At 37.7% G+C, this 18,198-nt stretch overlaps 1 protein-coding gene across 4 annotated transcripts in view; it reads left to right on the top strand.

Annotated features, from left to right (window-relative positions):
• Positions 1-18,198, top strand: part of rock1 (Rho-associated, coiled-coil containing protein kinase 1) — a 130,152-nt gene that overhangs the window by 35,885 nt on the left and 76,069 nt on the right. For 3 of the 4 annotated variants that reach the window (XM_069921688.1, XM_069921689.1, XM_069921691.1), the window contains 5 exons: positions 7,889-7,970; positions 10,864-10,964; positions 14,550-14,687; positions 15,603-15,778; positions 16,270-16,354. In XM_069921688.1, coding sequence (XP_069777789.1) covers positions 7,889-7,970; positions 10,864-10,964; positions 14,550-14,687; positions 15,603-15,778; positions 16,270-16,354 — 582 coding nt within the window. The remainder of the gene's footprint in view (positions 1-7,888; positions 7,971-10,863; positions 10,965-14,549; positions 14,688-15,602; positions 15,779-16,269; positions 16,355-18,198) is intronic. The other variant, XM_069921690.1, reaches the window with a different exon arrangement.

Raw genomic sequence — 18,198 nt, 5'->3', positions numbered from 1 at the left:
GTGAATGCTCCAATCCAACCCAACCTAGCTTTAAACATGGGTCACTGACATGTCAATTTACTGGGATCTCAGTGTGAAAGCACCTTTTGACACTTTCATACCTGCCACTTGAAGAGCATGTATAATCTGTTCGATAGGCGTTTGGTGATTTTTCTTCATTATGATGAGAGTTCTTTTGTCATCAGCAATGGAGATCTTCCTTGGCCTTCCAGTCCCTTTGCAATTACTGAGTTCTCTAGTATGCTCTTTTTTAAAAAAATGATGTTACAAACAGTTGATTTTGTTAATTCTAAGGATTGGGTGATGTCTCTTACTATGGGTTCTTTGACTTTCATTGTCTGGTTCTTGTGTTGAAAAATGGCAACTACAGACTCCAAAGGTGATCAAAAGCTTAGAAGCAAGCCTAGCTCTCTTATACCTGCATAAATGAAGCAATAAAAAATTCCTGAGAACTCACAAATACCTGAAATGAGGGAATTATGTATGTAATGTGCTATAATTTTGACATGGTCAAACCAAAATGTTTACGAATACCCTTGAGTAAAATCTGGAAGGTGCACTTTAATCACGTGAATTATTTGATTACAAATTTAAAACTGTGGAGCACAGGGGCAAATAAAGGGGGGAAAAAAGTGTCTGTCCCAAACATTATGAAGGTCACTGTATATAGAAAACTTTGTTGCAGACTAAATACAGGGAATTAGAAACATCTTGGGTATCAGATTTCCCATCCCATTTTTTACTTGCAAAACATACTTCCACAATTGCCTAAATTAGGATGACACAAGGATTTGAGATTTTCTTGCAAGAGATTTTTTTTGTAGCTTGGCAGACTGTTTATCTGTTGCAGGCCAATTTTGGCCTTTTTAAAAAAATTTCCGATTTACTATTTTAAGCAACTTCTCTGGGAACTTGGGCTGAGGGGAAGTTTAGAACATAGCCAGTAAAAATGTTATAAATGTTACAAGTAAATTGCTTTCAGTGCTGTACCCAAAATAGAAATGCTTATCATTTTCTGGATGGGCTATGTTATTTAAAAAAAAATCAAAGAGCATGATAATTGAGCAAATCACTTTAACATTTTATTTTGGATTCGTATAACTATATAACCGTTTACAGCGCGGAAACAGGCCATGTCGGCCCTTCAAGTCCGTACTGGTTTACTTGAACAACTCCACTAGCTCCTCCGCAAACTCCTGAGGAAGTAGAGGCTTTCTTCATCTCTAAGTCTCCCCCCCCCCACCCAACCAACCCCCCCCTAAAATACACTACAGAATAAAATAGAATATAACTATAGATAAACAAAAGAATAATCAAAATTAATTAATAATTTTTGACCAATTCTGTTACTTGCAATGCCAACTTTAGTAAATGATTTAGAATGCTATTAAGAGTTTTATCTGGCTCCTTCATTTAATGAAAACCTGTTTAGGGTAGCTAAATAATCAATATTCTCTTCTCCAACATCCTTGAAGGGCAACAGTAACAGGCCCCAGCAACAGAATCATCAAGTTTGCAGATGACAATAATTTTTTGGCCTCATCAGAAACAACAATGAGTTACACTACAGATAAGAGGTGGAAAATCTTATGAGAATAACAACCTGAGTCTCAGTGTGGATGAGATGAAGGAGATGATCGTGGATTTCAGGAGACCAGAAAGAATCTCCCTCCATGACTCATTAATAACTTGGTAGCAGAGAGATTAGAGCATCAAGTTCCTCAGAGTCCACTTTACACATGACCCATCCTGGACACAACATCTCCTCACTTGTCAGGAAGGCCCAATGGTATCTGCACTTCTTGAGAAGACTGAATTGAGCAAGACTACTGGCTACTATCATGTCAACTGTCTTCAGGAGCTCCATCAAGCTAGTTCTGGCTGGCTGGACCACAGTGTGTTGATTGGAGATCAATCCAAAGGACTGAGTGTCAGAGAGGATCACTGGGGTCTCACTCCCTCTGCCCCCCATTTCTTATACCCCCTCTCTCCCCCCCCCCCCCCCCCCCCCCACCAAATTGATGTCTGGTGGGTATGCAAAATCACATAGCATCTTTGAGCTACTCCTATTGGGAAAGAAATACAGGAATGTCAGAGCCAGTACCATCAGATTGAGAAACAGCTTCTTCCCACAACCGGTGAGAATGATGAATGACCGAATGAGCTCCTCACACTAACCATACAAGACTTTACTCATAAACAGTTTTTTGTATATTTGCCCTGCATGTGTATTGCTTGACTGGTTATGTGTTTGCATGTTTTGCACCGATAACAGGAGAATGCCGTTTTGTCAGGTTGTACTGATGCAGTTATGTGGTACTCTGTGCCTATGGTGGTAATTGTGTAAATGAATAAAACGTCATCATCATGAGATTTTTTAAAATTGTAATTAGTATCCTGTTGCATGTTCAGAAAAATTAAAAAAAATATTTATTTCTTAATGATTAATCCAATACTTAAGCAAAAATTTTGTGTTGATTATATTCAGCAAGTTGGGCAAGATCCGTGAAGAGAACAGTACAGGTCATTAACCTGAAATAATTAGACCTGATGTTTCATAGTTCAAGTTTTTCGGAGTATTTGCATGTCATCACATACAGCCCTAAGATTCTTTCTCCTGGGGCCAGCAAGAATTTTTATGTATCACAAACTGTAAACTGTACTCAAGAAAAAGAAGTGTAAACAACAGAGAGAAATGTAAACAAATAAATGTAAACAAATAGATATTGAAAAATATATATTCAGTGATAAATAATGAGTAGAGTAACAGTCCTTAAGTAAGTCTCTGATTGAGATGAAGGGTAGCAGCTGTTTCTGAACCTGGCTTTGTGAGTCCTGTGGCACCAATATCTATTTCCTAATGGCAGCAGTGAGAACAGAGAATGTCCTGGGTGGTGTGGATCATTGAGGATTGCTGCTGCTCTCCGATGGCAGTGTCCCTTGTAGATTTTCTTGGTGGTGGGTGAGGTTTGCCTGTGATCTACTGGGCAGTTCGCAGGGTTTTCTGCTCAGAGGTGTTGGTGCCTCCATACCAGGCCATGATGCAGCAGGTCAGCACACTTTCCACTATGCATCTGTAGAAATTAGCCAAGGTTTCTGAGGATATACTGAACCTCTGCAAACTCCCGAGGAAGTCTGTGTTGATGTGCTTTCTTTGCATTGATGTTGGTATAATGAGTCCAGGCAAGATTTTTCGAGATGGTGACTTCAAGGAATTTATTTTCCTTTTCAATATTTTTATTAATGAAATTTAGCATCCAAAAATACAGAAAACTTATGGATATGTTAAAATTCAAAAAGATACATTACACTTAAATCATACAATTTAATCCAAGGTATTCTACATTTTAATCAAATGGACTGTATTTATATTGATATTATTTTATAAAAGGAAAATCTAAACCCACTACCAAAAAAAAGAGAAAGACAAAATTCTTATCAGTGATAAATTACGTCATTGGACAACATTTCTACCTTCATAACAAATCATAAATTATAAAAGTAATTCAAAAAGGGTCCCCACAGTGTTTGAAATTTTACATTAAAATCTGAAATTGAGCATCTAATCTTTAAGTTTAAACATAGCCATTGAGCATAATTAGGCGGAGTAACATCCCTCCATCTGAGCAACAGTGCCTGCCTTGCCATAAGAGAAAGAAAAGCTAATACATGTAGCTCAGATTTTGTTAACGTTATGTCACTCTCTCCAACAATACCAAATAAGGCAGTTAAAGGATTTGGGTTAAAATTAACTTGAAAAAGTGCAGAGAAAGTTTGAAATACTTCCATCTAATATTTCTAAAGACTCTGGCATTTTCTAAACATATGAATTAATGAAGCATCTCCATTGTTGCATTTATCACAATGAGGAGATACATTCACATAAAAATGAGATTGTTTGACTTTGGACATGTGAGTCCCATGGACTACTTTAAATTGTAGGAGAGAGTGACTGGCACATAAAGAAGAAGTATTAACCAATTTGAAAATTATATTCCAAGTTTCTTCAGGAATTAAAAGCTGTAGGTTACTCCCAGGAATTTAAATTTGCTCATCCTCTCGACCTCGGATCCCCCAATGATCACTGGATTGTACAACTCTGGTTTACTTTTTCTAAAGTATATCATCAGATCCTTGTTCTTGGTGATATTGAGGCTATTGTTAGTAGATCATTCAGCCAAGTTTTCAATCTCCCTCCTGTATGCTGACTTACCACCCCTTTTTCAATAGTCTATGGTGGTATCATTCGCAAATTTGCAAATGGTTATTGTTGGGGTACTGAGCCACACGGTCATAGGTGTAAAGCGAATAGAGCAAGGTCCTAAGTAAACAACCTTGAGGTGAGCAAAGGCACAAATTAGCTAGTCTTTTAGCACCTTGTCTCTGTCTAATCGTGAAATAAATATTTTTACCAGGGATCCTGCAGTTTTATCCCTTGCTTCCCATTCAAATCATGGCTGATGAGTTGCTCATGTTATCTTGGAAATCTGGGTAACAAATAGGGTAATGATACAGGAAAAAGTGAAACTCAGTGGAAGTGCTGAGAGAGGCTGTTTGCTTTAGTTGTAAAATTCTGTTCTGTTTGTCGTGTGTGTGAATGGAAAACATTGCGAAATGTAAGGAGCGTCCACTAAAACCTGTAAGTCTACAAAGGTAGAGTACCAGATCAGGAAGATACAGTGCAAATACAACTTATTCACAGCAGTGACCCCCAATACCAAGCTGAAGCCTAGTGCAGAAACTCCAGGAAGGGTCCATTTGAAACAGGATGCAAGGAAGCAGAAGCGCACAAAGCATGACGGCATTCATGGTTGCAAATCCATCCAGATCTGTGCTCCCGATGATTTTATTTACAAATGTGTGCACTCTGGAAAATAAACTAGATTACTTGTGGCTGTATCTGAACCAGAGAGAAATGAAGTACCTGTACTGCTACATTCTGAGGATCCAGAACTCTTCTCAGCATTCAGCTATCCTGCTTAAAGGCCTTTTCTCCATTTGGCCAGGCAGAAATGTTGCTGCTTCTGGTAAGAACTGCAGAGGGGGTTGAAGTTATCAGAATCTATTGTCATGAAGAAGTCCTGAAATTCGGTGTTTTGCGGCAGCATTGCAGTGCAAACATTCATGTCATAACCATTTTGCAACATTACTTTAAAAATTAAAAATAATCGTGCACAAAAACTAAGGCAGTGTCTTTGGTTCATTGGTTATTCAGGAATCCGATGGCATTGGAGAAGATTCTGTCCTTGTGCTGTTGAGTACTTGTCTTTAGGCTCCTTTTCTTTTTTTCTCTGATGGTAGCAGAGTGAAGAGGGCATGGCCTGGGTGGTGGTGGTCTTTGGGGATAGAGGCTGCTTTTTTAAGATGCTGCCTCGTGTAGAAGTCCTTGATGGAGTGAAGTTTGGTGCCTGGAATGTTGCAGGCCGAGTTAACAGCCCTCTGGAGTTTATTCTTGTCATGACATTTGGTGCCTCCATATCAGGCAGTGATGCAACCAGCCAGAATGCTCTCCATGGTACACCTGTAGAAGTTTACGAGTGTCTTCAATATCTATATCAACAAGAACTGATGTATGAATGTCTCTGTCGTAAAGGCCCATTGCTCACCAGAGATGGAGCTCCTATGGTGAAGTGCAGGCCCTTCTATTTACCCAGGGAATTCACAATCCCTTATCACAACAGTTTATGTTCCTCCTGTAGATGATGGGGAAGAATTGAAAGAGCTTTACAGGGCCTCGGCAACTCACTGATTGCTATAGAATTGTTGCTGATGATGTCAATCCCATCAACTTAACAGTTCTGGTGTCGTTCCAACAGTTTGTCAACTTTGCAACAAGGGAGGGAATGTCTTGGATCGGTTCTTCACAAATGTCCCTGAAGCATACAAAGCTGTCCCCTGCCCTCACCTTGGATACTCAGACCACATATCCATCCTGTTAATCCCTGCTTACAGACTACTGGTATAATGAGTCAAACTAGCTGACAGTGAGATCAAGACCTAGCCAGAGGAAGCCACATCAGTGTTAGAGGACTGCTTCAAAACCTGAACTGGAGTTCATTCAGGGAGGTGGCTACCTATAATAACCACATCAGCATTGAAGAGTAAGCAAGCACAGTGACTAGCTATATAATCGTGTGTATTGAGGATGTCATGGTGATCAAACGCTACATGGCTTGATGTGGAGGTTTATCCATTGTCAGAGCTTGTGACGCTGCTTTCAGGTCAGGAGACAAGTTGGCATTAAGATCAGCAAATGCTGAACTCACCTGTGCAATCAGGTATGCACCGAGAATCCACAAACACCTTTGTGACAGTAGCAGCGCGAGGTGTATGTGGCAGGGTATTCAAATCATAGCTGATTATAACTCAACCTTGCAGGTCAGCCACAATAATGCCTCCTACTTACAGTTTGATGAGGAGGAAACAAAGTGACATCAAATACAGCACTGTCACACTCTGAAGAGCAGGTACCCTGTATAGCTGAGGTGAGAAAGATCATATCGAGGGTGAACCCATGCAAAGCAGCAGATCCAGGTAACATACCTGGATGGATACTGAAGGTCAGTGCAGCCCACCTGGCACAGGTCGTAACAGGCCTTTACAACATCTCACTGCAGCAATCAGCTATCCCTACAGGTTTCAAGGCAGCCACCTTCGTCCCATTGCCCAAGAAAGTGGACTACATGACTCGTGCCCAGTGGCTCTTACATTAATGATCATGATGTTCTTTGAGTGGCTGGTAATGGAATGCATCAAAGCACACCTTCCAGTGACAATGGACCCCTTCCAGTTTGCCTATCATTCAAACTAGTCCACAGATGATGCTGTTGCCATGATCCTCTGCTCCGTCCTGACCTACCTGGTGAACGATGCTAGCGTCAGGCTAGCCTGGGATTGAACACGATCATATCTCAGAGGCGGACTCAACACCCTTTTCTGCAATGTGATTCTGGACTTCATGATGCATATCAAAACCTCAGGCCCATCACACTGAGCACTGGCACACCTCAGGGATTTGTGTTCACGCTGCTGACTTGTGACTGTGCAATCTGATTCAGTTCCAACAGAATCATCAAATTTTTGGTTGATGAAATAGTAGTTCGCCTCATCAGCAACAATGAAGAATCCTATACAGAAAAGAGGTTGAAAGGTTTGTAAAATGGTATGAGAGCAACAACCTGAGACTTAATAATTAACAAGAGAAAGGAGATAATTGTGGATTTCAGGGGGAAACGACCATCCACCACTACACATCATGGTTCTGTTGTAGAGAGTGTAAACACAAAGTTCTTTGGCCTACATATAAGGGATGATCTATCCTGGACTCTCAATGCCTCCTCATTATTAATCAGGAAGGTTCAGCAACATCTACACTTGGGAGGCTGAAGTGGGCAAGGCTGCTGGCCCCCATCTTGACAACCTTTTGCAGGAGCTCCATTTCCATAAGCTAAGTTAGTTGTGAAATTGCACATCCAGTCTTTGTATCAAATTCTGATCCTTTCTGCAGTTTGTTTTTACTAGCTTCTAGTATAGTTTGTTGGAATTGGTTATGGGACAAAGTATTCATCCATAATATAATCTAAAATGGAAAAGTGTATTTTATACACATTGTACAAAACTTTGAATCTATTTTATGCAGGATTTGTTCTTTATCAATATTTTTGGAGAAATCAGAAAATTCCTCAAATATTTTATGTATTTACTAATTATGTTTTTGAAAACCAAGGTATCATCAGGAATAAGAATAACTTAATAACATAACGCATAACATTCATTGATGTAGCTGTCATAGAGAACAAATTAAAAAAAACTTTAAATGTTTTATTTTCTTGTAAGTTGCATACCAGCAGCAGTCTATTTGACTTTAACAATTTGGTTGCTCTTGTAGGATAGCTTGGATGCCTTGATTTACGATTTGGACTTCCCTGCCTTAAGAAAAAATAAAAACATCGACAACTTCATAAATCGATGTGAGTATTAAAGAATTGTGTATAAAATGAATGTTTCTGAAATAGTTAGTGGTTTTGGTATTAGCCATTTTGCAATGAAAAAATCCTAGCCCAATAATATATATGAAAAAAACTTAGCAAAAATAAGTATCTCTATGAATTCTGACTGATATGTATGCAGTTCGAATACTACCATGAGGTAATTTAACTCATCAAATCAAAATTTATATTTTTGCTAGTCAAGTTTTACTTGGCTATTGATTAATCAGTTGTTGGATTAAATAGTTCCCTAGAATTCAAAACATTAGTCTAGGTGTTGTCTGTGGGGTGCCTTTGACATTCTCCATTAGTTGGATTATTTTCCCTCTACCTACTCCTTCATTCACAATTTGGCCTTTTACGTTCTGAATGTGGTGAAGGGAATGGGGTATCTTTATCTCAGTTCATGACAAATGATGAATGCAACAAAGAAAATTCTGGAAATACTTGGGTCAGTCCGAATTCATGGAGAGAGAAACCAAGTCACCATTTCTGATCAGTCTTTCATCAGAAATGCTAATAGTTAGAAATCAAATTTAAGTGGAAGAAACGAAGCAGATTGCGGAACAAAAGGAATGTCTTTGGTAGTTATGAAGAGAGACTGACACAAATAATTGTTGTGCTGGGTGGTATAACGTCTGAAGGTGTCTTATTTGGAGTGAATTTTGCTGACATAGGTGAAATTGAGGTGAAATAGTGCTAGAACTGAGATGTGAAATACTGGTAAAGGTGGAAATCTTAAAAACAGTGAATATTGAGAATATTCAACCATTCGGGAAAGAAGAAAACAGTTATCATTACAGGCTGATGACCTTTCATCAGAGCAAGTAAAAATTAGAATGATTGTTTTTCTGAAATTAAGTTCTGAAATCAATCAACAATCGACAAATCAATCAATCGACAAATTCATCAACAATCATGAACGAGACTTAAAAGATTGAGAATGAAGCAGTGAGAGAAAAAAAACGGCAGGTTATTTTTGTCTTCGATGCTGAGAGAAAAGTAAAGAAAGAATGTTTATTTGGAATTAGACAATTTAAAAAAAAACCATTTGTTCTAAAACAAATTAGAATGGAAAGGAATAGTTCCTTAAATATGCCTAAGAAATTGAGTTACATTCCATGCATAGCTACACATACTACACATAGCTGGATGAATTTACTAGCTAAAATTGTTATGGCAACAAAAACTGCGTATTATTCTGCAGTTCTATGAAGAGATCATTTATTACCTGGGAAACACCATTGTATAAACCACTTTATAAACTTGTTTGAAAGCAATGAAATGTTTGGAAACAGGTAGTAAGAGTGAAACTGAAGAAGACTTCATTATCTGCTTATCAAAGCATACTTTTTATTTCTCATTCTCGGTTAAATACAAATGTTTCTATGCTTTTGGGAATACCAATTTATCTTGTTCTTCATCAGTTAATGGATTCTTTTTGTGTTTCAGTGTTGAGAAGTAAAGAGCACCAGACTTAACATGGCAAAATCAACAGCAATTTTTTGGCTGTTGTGGACTAAATCCCAGGAGTTAGGAAAGATTTTTATTTTTGGAAAAAGATAGAATGGTTATTTTCTAAAAGTCATTAATGTAGAAGATTAGCCAGATCTGTACCATACATGAATGTGCGTACAAAATATCCTGTGATGTTTTTTCTGTTTTTTCATTAAATTTGCCAAGTGCTTAAAATCTGGTTATTTATTTAACTATTGTTTCTCTATAAATATATCAATCATAGATCTTTAAAATCTATGTTCTTATTTCAACATGAAATACCGTGGAGCATATTCCCCTTGAGTTCAAGCAACTTTTATGTATTAATGTCCCTGCAGTTATATCAAATACAAGTTGCTGTGTCTCGCAGCAATGCCTGCTGAGTTCCTCCTGCATTTCTGTGTTTTTGCTGTAATCTCAGCATCTGCAAACTTTTGTGTTTCACTCTGGTCACGTCACAATTCGTTTAGAGCTGGTTATTCTGCAGCAGGAATTACTGTGCATCCTCTTTTATTTGTCATAGCCTGATCTCCAAAATAACTTCTACATTTTTCCTCAGATGATGCATGGGTATGTAACATCTTGCTTGGGCTTCGCCTTTTTGGTGTAGATTGCGACGATTGTCAAAAGATTGTGGCTTTGTGGAATCTTATCCTTCTTGTTGGCATTACCATTCATCATCCTTTTTCTGGTGTCTCTGTGGTTCACACATCTCACTCAGATGGGGACGCAATTAATTGAAGAAGTTGACAAATAATCATTGGTTTTCATCAGCACTTTTCAGACTTAGCATTGCTATTGCTGCCTTTACTTTGCATCTGTTCATTAAGGCTTGCTTTTATCTGTCATGATTAATATCCACCTCTGCAGCAGCAGCCTTCTGCAAAGCCAAGAATATAATCCACTTTGGACCTTCAAGCTCCTGAACCATGCTTTACTGAAATGCTTTGACTGTAGTGATAATTCCAAAAAGCTTCCTTGGCCACTGATCTTCAGAAATGAAATCTGTGCTGAGCCTGAAAGATAGAACAATTGTTTTTCAATCTCATTTTTCAGTTTCTTCTTGACAATTAAATAAACTACTTAGTCATGTTTTGGAGGATTTGCTTCTGGGAGTTTATTCTCTTTTATTTCCAGTTGTCTTTTCTCCAGCTTTTTATTTCAAATATATCTGGAAATGACATTTTCTGTTTGCGCTTAATCTTTTAATACTTAAATAAATGATTCCATCTTCATTGCTCTTGGGTCTTAATTTTCAACTGCTCTCCCAAACCTGAATATTATTACAACGCCCTTTCTGGATCAACTTTGAACAAAATAGTAAACATTCCTGAGAACTCGAAGATAACTTGATAAATTTAATATATATCTCTTACAGATAAAGATGCAATGAGCAAAGTTCGGGATTTAAGGATGAAAGCAGAAGATTATGAAGTTGTTAAAGTGATCGGTAGAGGAGCTTTTGGTGAAGTTCAGCTGGTATGTATGTGGCAGTGCTTTATTTGTTTTTGTTCTGTTGAAGCCATAAATCAAACAATGATGTAATAAGATTACTCCAAAATACCACACCCTGAGCAGCAATCTATATTTTCAATGTAGCTCTTTTATTTAATCCCTGGATAGCAGGTAGTCTTATGTCCACTTGGTAAAGAGGAAAAAAATGTGAGTTGTGAAATGTTGCAAAAATTGAACTGTGCAGCAGGGTCAAGATTAAGTGATGGTCCAACATAATTGGTATAGTGACTGTAATCCAATAAATAGTCGCTTGCAGGCTAGGTGAGACACTTATTTGTGACGCGCTTCAATTATTTTCCATACAAGTCTAGATGTATTTAAATCCTTTATTTTAACTCATAAACTTGTAACTATCTTCTTTAATGTTCCATGAAGTGTCCATAAATAACATCCATATACATGCCTAATAGCAATAAAGTTAGATAGCATTAGTAATTAAAAATTAAACAATCTGTAGATGTCCAGTCAACAAAGTACAGAAACACTGGTAAAGGGAGTATTTATTGCTCTTTTGTTACCCCTGAGAAGGGGGCTTTCAGCTGTTCCTTTTTCTCTGAATAATTGCAATTTGCCTTGTCAAGGTACTTTAGAAGACAAAATTCCATGGTCTTAACTATCTTTATCCTTTTAGTTGAAAGATGACATTGTGGAATTTATTAAATGAACTTCTTGTGTGGATTTTGTTGTTTTGCGGAATTGTGGTATTACTGTTTCATTCCTTTGCTGTAGACCACTGATTCATCACCTCAGTCTGTAGATGCCAGTCAGCAAAGTTTCTGCCTTGAATTATCCTATTTTAATGTAATTTTTTTCTGATGGTTTAGCTTATGCAATCAGTACTTGGGCAATGGCAAATGAGATGTATTTTTGATGAGCCAAACCAGTGGATGATATGCATACTAACTGCAGAGCTCTGGAGAATGTTGTGGAGCAGAAAAACCTGGGGCCATATGTACACAATTCCCTGAAAGTGAAAATGACAGGATGGTGAAAAAGCCATTTGGCTTGCTTGCCTTCATCTGTCAGGGCACTGCGTGCAGAAGTTGGGACATCATGTCAGTGGAACCACATTTTGAGTATTAGGCACAGTTGTGGTTGTTAGAAAGAGTGCAGGAAGATTCATGGGATTTTGGTGGGACTGGAAGGTTTGAGGTATCAGGAGAAACTGGATAGGCTGTGACATTTTGGAGTTGAGGGCTAACTTTGGAGGTTTAATGTTCATGAGTTTGCTATATTGTACAATGTACCTGTGCTTCAATGCTCTTGATTTCTCCAGCTTAATAGGCACTTCACAAAAATATAGTTGTATACATTAAATTAAAGACATAATAAATAGAAAAGTTATATACTATTCACAATTACTAAAATGTGAGAAAAAGTCCCATTTAAAAAAAGCGCATAGTTTTTTTTCTGGTGGCTGAGGAGTCCATAATTAATGTAATTAAAAATAGGTTCAGGACCCTGATAGCTCTTTGAAATAAACTGTGCTTGAACATAGTGGAGCTATGGGTCTTCAGGCTTCTGTACCTTGTATCTGAAGTTTGCAGTTGTGACCAAGGAGATGGAGGTACCTTGTGATGTTGACTGCCTTCCTGGGGCAATGCCCCCTTCCCCCCCCATAGGTGCCTTCAGTGGGTGGGAGGTTGGAGTCAATGATGGACCTGGCTGTGTTTACCACTTCCTGTGTTCCTGGGCACTTGAACTACCACTCCAGGCTGCTATACGACCAGTCAGTATTCTTTCCACAGTGCACTAGTAGAAATTTGATGACATGCCAAATCTCTTCAGTCTTCTTAGAAAGTAGAAGTGTGGTGTGCTTTCTTCATGGTTGCCGCACTGCTTTGGCTGAAGAAGAAGTCTTTTGAAATATAGACGCCCCCCCCCCCCCCCAGGAATTTGAAAACTCAAACCCTCTCCACTGTTGCTCAATCAATGCAGCTGCTGCATGGTCCCTTGGTCTCCCATAGAACATTATGGCATAGTCCGTGCCAAACCATTTTTTTGCCTAGTCACACTGATCTGCACCCAGTCCATAGCCCTTGATACCTCTCCCATCCATGTACCTGTTCAACTCTTCTTAAATGTTAAATTTGAACCTGCATTCACATCAACTGGTATCTCATTCCACACCCCCACCACTCTCTGTGTGAAGAATGTCATAAGGCACCCCACAGACAACATCTAGACTAATGTTTTGAATTCTATTTAATCCAACAACTGATTAATCAGTAACCAGGAAAAATATTAATTTTGATTTGACGAGTTAAATTACCTCATGGTAGTATTCAAACCGCATATATATCAGTCAGAATTCATAGAGATACTTATTTTTGCTAAGTTTTTTTCATATATATTATTATATGTTCCCTCTAAACTTTTCCCCTTTCCCTCTTAACCCATGTCTTCTGGTTTGTATCTCACCTACCTTCAGTGGAAAAAAGCCTCTCTGCATTTACTCTGTCTATCCCCCTCATAATTTGATAATTACCTCTCATTCTTCTACGCATGTTCACATGTTCCCTCTAACAGCATTAGTGTTGTCAGCGAATTTCTTGATTTGAGTTTGAGTCAAACTTGGCTATCTCGTCACAGGGAATAGAGCAGGGATTAAGAGGGCAAATAATCATAAATTGGTGAATCTAAAATTAAAGGGCATAGATTTAAGGTAAGGAGGGGAATATTTAAATAAGATCTGAGAATGGTGGGTATGTGGATCAAGCTTTTGGAAGAAGTGGTGGAGGCAAGTACAAATGCAATTTAAAAAAAAACATTTTGAAAATTCATTGACACGAATGATTTTGAGGGATTTGGTCTGGACAGAGACTAATTGGAACGACTTGAATAGATAACTTCAATATTTTTTGGGATGAAGAGCTTGTTTCAATGCTGTAAAGCCATGACAAAAGGACATGCACCTTTGTTCCCATATATTCTGGAGAGGATTCCTTCATGATCAGTTGTAGATTTTTACTATTAGTTTATTTTTTAAAAATCTGTATTCTTAATGCTATAATAAAGCACTTGAAATTTGTTTAATAGGTGTAGGATTTGAGTTCATCTTCAAGTTTGTTGCTTTTCCTCCTGATCGCTTCTGTGAGGTTTGCATTTGAGATTTGATATATAATGGAAAGAAGCTGGAGGCAGAACATTTATATAACCATTTTTAACTTTTTAAAATTTCTGCAAAGTCTGATCATTTTAAATGTTTTTCATTTGTTACTTTTGAAAAACAAGTTACTGTAAATATTTGCAAATATATTAAGCATGCAAAAAAATAGAACTAATGTATTCTGTGAAATTAGAATAGACTAACTGTGGAGAGTTACTGTAGAAGTTTTTATTCATCAAAATTGCAGTGGAAGTCGTAAAGTGAATGCATTAGCAGTAGTCATCTGAAAGTATACATGTCTATTTTTAGCCTGTTATCTTAAGAAGTCGTAAAGTGAATGCATTAGCAGTAGTCATCTGAAAGTATACATGTCTATTTTTAGCCTGTTATCTTAAAATCAGAGTTCCTATTTCTGATGTGTTATTGCAATGTTTTCTTAGGTAAGACATAGAGGTACGCGTAAAGTATTTGCCATGAAACTACTCAGCAAGTTTGAAATGATTAAACGCTCTGATTCGGCCTTCTTTTGGGAAGAAAGAGGTATCATGGCATTTGCAAATAGTCCATGGGTTGTACAGGTATCTCATGCATATTTATTATCACGTGCAATTAAAGTCAGAATATAAACTAGAATTGTTGAATGAGAAAATGTTTGATAATGTCATGGTAATTAATTTAAGATTCTGATTGAGGTACCCTTGAATTTGAGAGATTTTAGCAAATCAAATTACTTGAACCACGCTACTTGACAAGATTTATTGTTGAATTATAATATGTTTGGAGTTTTTAAATGTTAGCTATGACATAGACTAAGGAGGTAAATATTTATCAACACTTTTAAAATAAATTGTTTCTATGAGTGAAAGCAGAGTGCATAGCATCAGATCCCAACAGTTGTTTGTTAAATAATTATAATTACTGCAAATTATTGTGACTTGTTGATAAATAGTAGCAGTTGAGGAAGTTGTAGCCAAGAATCTGTTGCATCTGAGCCATTTCCATAAAGTATTAGTCACGTTCTCCTGTATATTTCTCTGTATTCTCTGTTGCATGCATATCAGCACCCCTTAATTTTTTTTGCCATCCTCTTATAGTAAGGACACTTTATTATCATCCAATGCCAGCCCAGCACTACAAAAGCTTGGTTTAAAAAAAAATCATATCAGCCATTTCACAATAAGCAAGAAATATATTTACAGATAATGAACAAAATTTATTTCATTACTATTTTGTCTTGCACCAGCATCTATTTTGTTATGTGATCACGGAGTTATATTATATTTTTCTCTGTAGATGGTGTAAAATATGAACATTATTGTCTATATTCAGATTTCCAACATCTGTAGTATCTTGGTAAAAACAATGCTGGAGAAACTCAGTGTCCTTTAACTTCACCCATGATGTCTGTAGATTTTTGTGTTTTACTTCATGTTGATTCTCATTAAATATTGATGCAGATACAAATTGATCATGTATTTTCCTCTCCATAATAGCTATCCTATGCTTTCCAAGATAATCGTTATCTCTACATGGTGATGGAATACATGCCTGGTGGGGACCTTGTAAATTTAATGAGCAATTATGATGTACCTGAAAAATGGGCGAGGTTTTACACAGCAGAAGTTGTTCTTGCATTGGATGCTATTCATTCCATGGGCTTCATTCACAGGTAATAATTTGACAGCTGTGGCAGATTAAATTGAAAATTCAGTATTAATGCATTTATGTGTTGAACGTGATATTAAAAGGATAGCCATTCACATAAACATCATGTGTGCATGTTGTAAGTAGTAGTTTAATATTAATCCTCCGCAATGAGTCAGATTGCAGGTTGGTTGGTTGCAGGTTTAAATTCCCTTCTCAGGAGTAGAGTCCCTATGTTAACCCTGCACGACAGTGCTGAGAAACTGGTTTTATAGTTATTAGCATGAATTGGATTTTTTTTTGTATGACAATAATTGGACTTCCTGAGAGAGTGCAGTAAAGCCTTTTTTAAAAGAAAAATCTTTGTGTATGAATGGAAGGGTTAGGGTTAAGCATGTTTGTGCATGTAGTAAACGTACAGGTTATTTTTCAGAACTACGTTGAACATTAGGATTCAAATTATATTTTCTTTTGTAGAAGTATTTTACAGTAAAATAACTTTTTTTTTCTTGTCAGAGATGTAAAACCAGATAATATGTTGCTTGACAAAGCTGGTCATTTAAAATTGGCAGATTTTGGAACTTGTATGAAGATGAATAAAGTAAGTTCAAATGTTGATTCTTTGCAGGCCTCTTGTTACTATCTTGTTTTCTTCATATTGGTATACTAATTTATTTACTAATGCACAGTTGAATTTCATAGACAGAACCATTTATTTAATGTACTGTTTATCGTGAAATAATGCCATGAGTTGTGATCAGATGTTTTGATTCTGGATAGCTTCTGGTTGGGAGCCCTTTTTATTAAAGCCCTTTTTACACAAAGATCCTGCAGTACTGTCATAAAGAAGATCCATCATAAGCCGGCTTTGCTTATTTACATTGAACCAAACTACGCCGGCATAATGCTGGGCCAGTGTGTCATTTTACACAGCAAACTGACCTTCCAGGAGCAAAAGAGGCAGGATGTGTAACTTAACAGCGTCAGTGTCTAGTGTCGCGTATAACATACCGTATTTGACATCATGTTAGACCCACTTTTTTTCCCCGCACTGGTTATCATTGTGTTGAGAAAGTGTCAGGTTCAAGAGAGACGAGTCTGGACACAAGGGTTTGCAATCAAGTTACTTTTATTAACGCATAATTAATAGAAGACCGTGGGAAAATTGTAGCGGGAATAAAAAGCGCACAAATTATAAGAGCATAGGAAAATACACACACAATTTATAATAGAGTGTGGGAAAATCTTCTGCAAGTATTGATCTCAAAAGTAGTGAAGCATGGATTTCAAACTTTTTCTTTCCACTCACATATCACCTTAAGTAGGCACTCTGATTAGTAAGGGATTACAGAAGGTGGTATGTGAGCAAGAAAAAAGGTTGAAAATCACTGCTCTAGACCCAATTGTTACTGAAACATTTTGTTTGAGAAAAATTGTCATTGGCCCATTTCCTTTGGAGTTATGAAACCATGCACAAAACAAGTCAATCAGGTTTGCTTAAAACTATGGTTTTCAAACTTTTTCTTTCCACTCACTTACCACCATAAGTAATCCCTTACTAATCACTGCTATTGTTGGGGGATGATGGCCGGCTGTGGGGGAAAGGGAAGAGCAGGGTGGTGGGCTTCAGACTGTTCAAACTGAGGACAAAGCCACAGATAGTTTGCTCACAGCACAAGGTGACTAGAGGCACCTGAGGACAGCTGAGAGTGGGTGGTGGGATCAGTGTGGGGGCTGTTCTTTTTTCAAAATGCCACTTCCTAACACTAATCTCCTCTCCCCTAATATTTGAAGGTCTGTCAGTGACTGTCTTGAATACATTCAGTAACTGAGCATTCACATCCTTCTCCTGTCAAGTTCCAGATTCAGTATCCTTTCATACATACTTTTTAAAATCTTATTCATGAACGATCAAACCCTATTTTGAAAGACCAACAGCCACCCCACTTCTACCCTGTTAAAACCATGAATTATGTACTTATGAATTAAGCCATCTTTCATTCTCCTCCCTGCAACACATCAGTACTTCACCCACCTAACGAAACGACGAGTCTAGTGGAGGATGCATCACCATTTCACCACCAGCTCATTTCAGACTTCTGCATTTACGGGAGCTTGCATAGACATCCGAGATGGGCTAAACCCCAAGTGCCTGCTGGTCAGATATTCCTTTGTGAACTACTTGCTGTCCGCCGGATTGACTCTGCCTTTTAAGTTTGCTGTATAATTGCAGCTCAGTTTGGCAGACTTAGTATCAAATCAGTGATGTGGTGGCAATGAGACCTTGCTGGGTTGGTGTTTGACCCAGCCACACTTTGTGATTGCCATCACCCCTCTCCATGAGCAGCCCACAACAACACTCCCAAGGCTTCCATGACTGTTTCACCAAATGGAGGGGGCCAAGACTGGAAAGTGGGCTTCAGACTGTTCAAACTGAGGACAAAC

The sequence above is a fragment of the Narcine bancroftii genome, chromosome 2 (genome assembly GCF_036971445.1).
Source record: "Narcine bancroftii isolate sNarBan1 chromosome 2, sNarBan1.hap1, whole genome shotgun sequence".
Taxonomy (NCBI): domain Eukaryota; kingdom Metazoa; phylum Chordata; class Chondrichthyes; order Torpediniformes; family Narcinidae; genus Narcine; species Narcine bancroftii.
This window is presented reverse-complemented; position numbering and strand designations above follow the sequence as displayed.